The sequence below is a fragment of the Palaemon carinicauda genome, chromosome 37 (genome assembly GCF_036898095.1).
Source record: "Palaemon carinicauda isolate YSFRI2023 chromosome 37, ASM3689809v2, whole genome shotgun sequence".
Classification (NCBI taxonomy): Eukaryota; Metazoa; Arthropoda; class Malacostraca; order Decapoda; family Palaemonidae; genus Palaemon; species Palaemon carinicauda.
In genome coordinates this window covers 3,209,252-3,217,633 of record NC_090761.1, presented here as the reverse complement: position 1 = coordinate 3,217,633, position 8,382 = coordinate 3,209,252, and the positions used below count along the sequence as shown (strand labels likewise).

General features: G+C 42.2%; 1 protein-coding gene across 1 annotated transcript; it reads left to right on the top strand.

The window, feature by feature from the left end:
* Nucleotides 1–7,074: 7,074 nt before the first annotated feature.
* LOC137628959 (octapeptide-repeat protein T2-like) lies at nucleotides 7,075–7,932 on the top strand. Its single transcript, XM_068360214.1, has 2 exons — nucleotides 7,075–7,234; nucleotides 7,337–7,932. The coding sequence occupies exons 1-2, from the start codon at nucleotides 7,075–7,077 to the stop codon at nucleotides 7,930–7,932; spliced, it is 756 nt and encodes a 251-aa protein (XP_068216315.1).
* Nucleotides 7,933–8,382: the final 450 nt, after the last annotated feature.

Below are 8,382 nucleotides of genomic sequence, written 5' to 3'. Positions count from 1 at the left end.
TCAAAACTCGCGGCAATCGCCGATTGGGTAGCCAGGTGTACCACCAGTGCGCCCTCTAGCCAGGTACCTGGAACCATTCCAGTGATTCCTCAGATCTTCCCTGCTGCCTCACTGGCGATATTGTTGGATTTTTCTCTTGCTGTAACCTGTATAATTGCAGTTATTTTGGTGATGTACAATTTACTCTTGGCTTTCGCTCGTTTAGTTTTCGTTTTAACTGAGAGTTAGTGGTTGGAATATGATCGCTATGTTCGTAGCTTCATAGCTTGAAAGGGGTAGGATTAGTAGTTTTTCCCCCTACCGTAAAACTAACGAACCTACTCTTAAAAACATGATGGCGGAAGGAAATCATTCTGCCAACACTATGACGTCACAAATCATATGACGTAAACTAGATAGTATGACTTGCAAAATTGATTTCTTTTTCTTGCAAGGAATGAAAAGAAAATACTAACTTACAAAGAGTATTTAAGTTTTATAATGTAAAAGGAATATATTATTTTTGAAGAAAATATTTGTCCTATTAGTATACTTTCTTAGATAATCATCAATCTATTTTCAGAGATTAAATAAAACTAGAGTACAGTTAAATTTACACTACGTAGTACTCATGACAATCGATACAGTCCCACAAATTACTTTGTATTGTTATTTATTTTTTCGATATTGGGAATACTATTATAATCGTATCGCTGTTGCATTCTCATTCAAGCTCTGGGCGAAAGAGTAAAATCTCTCGCAGCGGGCAGGTCTAAATTATGGTCTGATATAAAGAGTTTAAAAGTGCAAGTTTCAGTGCTAAATCAGTGCAATGGAGGGTGCGTTTGCTCGTACCTGTCGTTCTCCTTGGCCTAGACCCCTTCCAAGCTCCCCAACCCCTGGGAGAAGGAATGTCGATCGGCGAAAGGAAAACGAGAGGCGTTAACGCCCGAGCAGATGTCACCTCGAGCGTTCCTGTTGACGCTTCCCAGAATGCTCGCCCTCGCCATGGGAAAGGCGAGGTAAAAGTGTTATCTTCGCTGTCAAATGACGCGGCTCACAGACGGGGCTCGCATCTTACGTATTTCCCTACCTGCTAGACAAGAAGTGAGTTGCTTGTCATGACGCTGAGCGTTTAGATTCTAAACACCATTACGCCAAGCGTCAGAAAGGACGCCGAGCGTTAAGGAGTTGGACTACACCACGCCTAGCGTCGAGTAGTAGGAAGTCATGACACGTAACGCCGAGCGTCAGAGCATTGGACGGCAAGCTACTAACGCTCCTGTAAGAGTTAGATACGATGTTTGACACTTGAGTGCACCTTCTAATGTCTCTATTGTTGGACGAGCGGGGCGTCTAGATCGCGAACATCATAGTTCCGAGCGTCTAGATCGCGAACGTCTTTGTTCCGAGAGTCAAGCGATGGAACAACGTGACGCCGAGCGGCGTAATGACAATCCTCTTGCTAAGCGTCTAGAAACTGATCCGCATGACGCTGTCAAGCAGTTAGAGCATCAAGCAGTTAAACGAGCGTCAAGCAGTTAGACGTGACGCCGAGCGTCAAGCAGTTGGACGTGACGCCGAGCGTCAAGCAGTTGGACGTGACGCCGAGCGTCAAGCAGTCAGACGTGACGCCGAGCGTCAAGCAGTTGGACGTGACGCCGAGCGTCAAGCAGTCGGACGTGACGCCGAGCGTCAAGCAGTCGGACGTGACGCCGAGCGTCAAGCAGATTGTTCCCTCAAGGATCTAACCCAAAAGGTTATTTTTCTGTTCGCTATAGGGTAGAGTTAGTGAAATAGTGGCCCTATCTAGAGATGAGGGCCACATTCAGTTCACAGAACTGAATCTCTTTCCTGATCCAACCTTTCTCGCTAAGAACGAGCTACCCACTAAGAGGTATACCCTGAAGAATCTGCCCTCTGAAGGAAGATGCCTTTTTATGTCCCGTAGAGTGTCTAAAGGTCTATCTTCGTAGAACTTCAGACTTCAGGGGAGGACAGCTCTTTAAAGGAGAAACCTCTGGATCAAACTTATCACTAAAACAACTGAGGGTGAAGCTGACCTACTTTATTTGGTGAGCAGATCCTGACAGTGCACCCACAGGTCATGATCCAAGGAAAATTGCTTCATCACTGAACTTTTTTCAGTATATGGACTTTGAGCGTCTTTGCTCATATATTGGATGGAAATCATCCAGGGTGTTCTACAAACACTATGCTAAGCAGGTCCATAAACTGAAGCATTATGTGGTGGCGGCAGGTAGTGTATTGAAACCCGTCGTCTGATTACTGCGATGAACAGTTAATTGATTGGGACTAACACTTGAAGGGAAAAGGTGTCAACACTTCTGGTGTGCTACCCTTTAAATGAATGTTACTTTGGTGACACTAAATCTATTCAAAATCTCAGGTGTGGAATTATACAGAGAACACTTATGCCGTGTGTACGTAGTACAGTGTTCATAGGATACAACATTTACAGAAATTATAAAGGAAAAATTTATTAAAAAGTTTTTTCTTCAGTCTTAGAGTGACACTCATCATTTCTTTCCTTTCAAAAGGGAAAATTAATTTCTGTATATGATGCACGTATAATTCCTTTATCATGTTACATTCGTTTCACTTGTTATTTCATTTAGTCATTTATTAGAAATAAATGTCTATTAGAATGTAATTGCATCCTAATTCGCCCGGCAATTTGCATATTCAAAGTTGCCAGAGTTCTTTGACTTACTCATGTAAGTAAACCTCATATCATTGTATGCTTACAAACAATGGATATAATGGACACTGACATTGTTCCGACAATATATACAAACAGTGAGACCGTTTGTATACCCAGTGAATACTTATGTTTGTTCATACAATATATGCTAACCTTGAGGCCCCTTTTCTACCGTCAAGAATGACTCTTCCCTGTAGGGCGCAGGAAGCACTAACATTGTTTATGATTAGTGATAATGACGGATAACAGTAACGTCATTTGTCTCAAATGGTCCAGATGACCATAGAAATATTGTTCCAAGGTTATGGCACTGATGAAAATCCAGATACAGTAATGCTTTGGTAAGCTTCCATCAGGACGACATGGCTTGAGCCCAAATCTATTCTTGGGTGAGATAGCCATGTCGTCCTGATGGACCCGCCCTCCTTTTCTATAGAAAAGGTCTTCGCAGAATCCCTCCCGAAACTACTATATCTGTAGCACCATGCTCAACGCTACAAGGAATGTCCGCTATCTTGGATATGGTGCCGTCTTGGTACTCAATTGTAGTATGGGAGGAAGGGTAACTTTGATACGGCTCCCCTTCTATTTTTGCCACTTTACCCCTCGAAGCGTAAACGCTATTCGGAGTGAAGATATCTATGTGGCGTGTCAAGAATACGTCCCTGATATTATGCGATATCCTTGAGAGAAATTTTAAGGATATTCACGCCAGGAGTTAGAATTCTGGAGACCTAAAGGTAAATTCTCTGGGAATATCACTGTAGTATATATATCCCTTAGGAAGCTACTATTAGGAACCTTCCATCAGGACGACATAGCTATCTCACCCAAAAATAGATTTTTTGCTTCGCTCAAGATCCGTTTTGACAATAAATAAAGGGCAAAACAAGCAATGGAACAAAATGGTTGCCTCCTACATAATCTGATGATGAATATGACACACCAGCCCCATTCTTTAATACAGTACTCACTTAACCATCCAAGGTTTGATAGTGACCTTTCTTTCGAAAGCTCTCAACTTATTTTGCTCCTGTTTAATCTCAGGTGGGCATTGTGTCTTCACTTGTAAGTAGTAATAGTGATCTTGCCAGGGCAGTTGCTGACCCTTACCTGCCTTCCTAAGTCAGATGGGGGGTAATAGTGTTCCATTTCAGTAAGGGTTCTGAATGTTCACAGCGCATTACTGAGTTGAGATCCTCTTGTAGAGCCTCAATTTCTTTAGATCCTTCTGTGGCTAAATCTTTTGCATTTCTGCATTTCAAGCTGCTATTTTAGACAGCTAGATTGTGAGACAAATCTGGACTGGTATTATGGATCCTAATATCCATCCACATGCTAAAGTAAGCTTTCTTAAACAACCTTGATTTTTTATTTGTGGACGGCGTTTCAAGTTGTTTGATTCGCTTAGTTCTTTATTGTTGTTTGTGATCTGTTTCATCATGTTTTCAATGGCTCGGCCATTTGCCTTATCATGGTCTTAATGTTAGCTGAGTAATTTTAAAATACAGTAATACCTTTTTACCTAAATGAAGCTTCCTAATAAGAAAACTTGAAGAAATAGTAAGATTGTTTCTATTCAGCTAATGATGTATATATAGAAAAGAATTTTTTTTTGGCATCATTATGTAGAGAAAAAGGACTTAATATAAGAAAAAGAAATGGACATAACTAAAATACATTGCAAATATGCTAGAGGTACCATTGAAAAGGCTTTTCCTTGACTGAAAGTTCTGAAATTGTACCTGAGCAAATGATTAGCAGCTCCTGTACCAATTATGGGACTGCCTTCAGTTTTTATCTATCCTTCTTTACTGGAAGATGTGGATGAACAAAACTGTGAGCTATATCCTAAATATATTAAAATACAGTACTTGTATACAATATTCCTTTTAAACTGTAGATTTCTTATGCAAAACTCCTTAATAAGTTGCCAAAGGTAAATTCTGATGCTATTTTTTTTCTTCAAGTTTATGGAAACGGCTACAGTACTTGCAAGACCATGTGCACATCTCAATTTTCTCTTTTCGTTGTTGATAGAGTGATTAATTTGTTATTTCAATTACAAAGAAATGTTGGTAATTATTTTCTCATTTAGTCTTTGAGGTTTCAATACCTCAAAGATGTTTTTGACTTGTACTAGACCAATCAGTTACTTTATCTTGTTCTAATGGCAATATGATTCCATCCTTTGAGCCCATCATTACTGCTAATAAACAAAAATCTTTAAATGCAGGGTTTACAAGCTGGTTTTCAAAAGGATAAATGTTTGTAAATAATAATGTAGGAAACATTTTTAAAATCCTTTTCTTGTCAGTTTCTATGATAGAGATTTTTTCAGTGTTATAGAAGACATATTTTTAGCCAAAAAGGCTAAGCTAGTTGATTGTAGAAGGAATTGTGATGGTAATGTCCCTCCAGCCTTTATCTTTGTAATAGCCTAGCAAGTTTAGTTCTTAATTCTTATCAAGAATTTAATGTCTCTAGAGGAAGCTCAGAAGCCAATAAGTTTTTATTCAGGGTAATATTTTAGGCCTAACCTGCCCTGTTTCAAACCATAGTCCAACTCTTCAAATGGTAGCAAGTATTCTAGTGCATGATTCAGTAAGGGTTCTGATGGCACCTCCGAGGTTCGAGATCCTCTCTTAGAGTGTCAAATTCTTTTGTTCACTTTAGACCCTTCTGCTGTATAAAAATCACACTCGTGCATTTCTAGCCACCCTTTGAGACACCTATTATTTGCAAGGCAGAAGATCAAGGTGGTAGCTTGGAACCTTATATCTCTCCTCTCGCTAAAGTAAGTCTAAACATCCGCTTAACTCTTAAGTGCCTAGATGATAGTCTGGATATTTTATCTGTTATCTCAATGAAATAATTGCCCTTTATAACTCTTATTTTTAAACATCTGACTTACCCGGTAGTTTTATATACATAGCTTTACGTCCCTGACGTCACGGCAGAAATTTCAAAACTCGCGGAAATCGCCGATTTGGTAGCCAGGTGTACCACCAGTGCGCCCTCTAGCCAGGTACCTGGAACCATTCCAGTGATTCCTCAGATCTTCCCTGCCGCCTCACTGGCAATATTGTTGGATTTTTCTCTCGCTGTAACCTGTATAATTTCTGTTATTTTGGTGATGTACAATTTACTCTTGGCTTTCGCTCGTTTAGTTTTTGTTTTAACTGAGAGTTAGTGGTTGGAATATGATCGCTATGTTCGTAGCTTCGTAGCTTGAGAGGGGTAGGATTAGTAGTTTTTCCCCCTACCGTAAAACTAACGAACCTACTCTTAAAAACATGATGGCGGAAAGAAATCATTCTGCCAACACTATGACGTCACAAATCATATGACGTAAACTAGGTACTGTAGTATGACTTGCAAAATTAATTTCTTTTTCTTGCAAGGAATGAAAAGAAAATACTAACTTACAAAGAGTATTTCAGTTTTATAATGTAAAAGGAATATATTATTTTTGAAGAAAATATTTGTCTTATTAGTATACTTTCTTAGATAATCATTAATCTATTTTCAGAGATTAAATAAAACTAGAGTACAGTTAAATTTACACTACGTAGTACTCATGACAATCGATACAGTCCCTCAAATTACTTTGTATTGTTATTTATTTTTTCGATATTGGGAATACTATTATAATCGTATAGCTATTGCATTCTCATTCAAGCTCTGGGCGAAAGAGTAAAATCTCTCGCAGCGGGCAGGTCTAAATTATGGTCTGATATAAAGAGTTTGAAAGTGCAAGTTTCAGTGCTAAATCAGTGCAATGGAGGGTGCGTTTGCTCGTACCTGTCGTTCTCCTTGGCCTAGACCCCTTCCAAGCTCCCCAACCCCTGGGAGAAGGAATGTCGATCGGCGAAAGGAAGCGAGAGGCGTTAACGCCCGAGCAGATGTCCCCTCGAGCGTTCCTGTTGACGCTTCCCAGAATGCTCGCCCTCGCCATGGGAAAGGCGAGGTAAAAGTGTTATCTTCGCTGTCAAATGACGCGGCTCACAGACGGGGCTCGCATTTTACGTATTTCCCTACCTGCTAGACAAGAAGAGAGTTGCTCGTCATGACGCTGAGCGTTTAGATTCTAAACACCATTACGCCAAGCGTCAGAAAGGACGCCGAGCGTTAAGGAGTTGGACTACACCACGCCTAGCGTTGAGTAGTAGGAAGTCATGACACGTAACGCTGAGCGTCAGAGCATTGGACGACAAGCTACTAACGCTCCTGTAAGAGTTAGACACGATGTTTGACACTTGAGTGCACCTTCTAATGTCTCTCTTGTTGGACGAGCGGGGCGTCTAGATCGCGAACATCATAGTTCCAAGCGTCTAGATCGCGAACGTCTTTGTTCCGAGAGTCAAGCGATGGAACAACGTGACGCCGAGCGGCGTAATGACGATCCTCTTGCTAAGTGTCTAGAAACTGATCCGCATGACGCTGTCAATCAGTTAGAGCATCAAGCAGTTAGACGTGACGCCGAGCGTCAAGCAGTCAGACATGACGCCGAGCGTCAAGCAGTTAGACGTGACGCCGAGCGTCTAGCAGTTAGACGTGACGCCGAGCGTCAAGCAGTTAGACGTGACGCCGAGCGTCAAGCAGCCAGACGTGACGCCGAGCGTCGAGCAGTCAGATGTGACGCCGAGCGTCAAGCAATTAGACGTGACGCCGAGCGTCAAGTAGCCAGACGTGACCCCGAGCGTCAAGCAGTCAGACGTGACGCCGAGCGTCAAGCACGACGTGACGTCAAGTGTCAAGCAGCCAGACGTGACGCCGAGCATCAAGCAGAACGTGACGCCGAGTGTCAAGCAGATGCCGAGCGTCAAGCAGTCAGACTCAGACGTCGTGATGACACCAGTCGAACTGAGCATCGAGATCGCGGATGCCTTAACTCCGATCGTAAGGATCGCGAGCGTCTTAGTTCTGAGCGTCAAGCGTTGGAACAACGTGATGATCTTGGGCCCCTTGACGCCAGAAGTCAGGGCCTTAAGGAGTTGACTCCTGATATCCAAGACGTCGCTACTTCGGTTAGAGCTTTGTCGGAGGAAAGGATCGACGATAATCTTTCCCATATTGAACTGTTAGGGGAATTCTCGGAAGGAGAAGATCTTAAGACCCTTCATCCTTCGGTTGACCTACAGAAACTCATGAGATTTTTAAGAAAGAGTTTCCTGATTATTTTGTGCTTGTTGCTCCTCGTTCACCGCCTTCAGAATTTACGCTAGGGAAGGCGTAGAAGGAGTCTCTTTTTACAAAGATGGTTCTGTCTCAATCATCAAAGAGAGCTTTGAGGATGTTGGGAGACTGGATGCAGTCCAAGAAGGACCAGGGAGAGACGTCTTTCTCTTTTCCCTCGGCTAGATTGGCCTCCAGGTCTAGTGTGTGGTATGAGACGGGAGAAGTTCTCGGCCTGAGAGTTCCTGCCTCAGCCCAAGGAGACTTTTCGAGTCTAGTAGACGCTCCTCGTCGGATGGCCATGAGAAGGACTTATATACTCTGGTCAACGACAGAGCTTGATCATTCCCTCAAAGGTGTCTTCAGAGCTTTCAAATTATTCAATTTCCTTGACTGGACTCTGGGAGCCTTGGGGAAGAAGGTTTCTGCCTTGAAGGATGTGGACACTGATTGTCTCGGCCTTATTATGTCAGGCATGGATAAAGCCTTAAGGGACGGTT

Bases quoted from the DNA above. Each gene is read 5' to 3' on its own strand.
- LOC137628959 (XM_068360214.1), top strand. From the start codon at position 7,075: ATGGAACAACGTGACGCCGAGCGGCGTAATGACGATCCTCTTGCTAAG. The intron at 7,235-7,336 runs GTGACGCCGAGC...AGCGTCGAGCAG, and splicing joins CGAGCGTCAAGCAGTTAGAC to TCAGATGTGACGCCGAGCGT.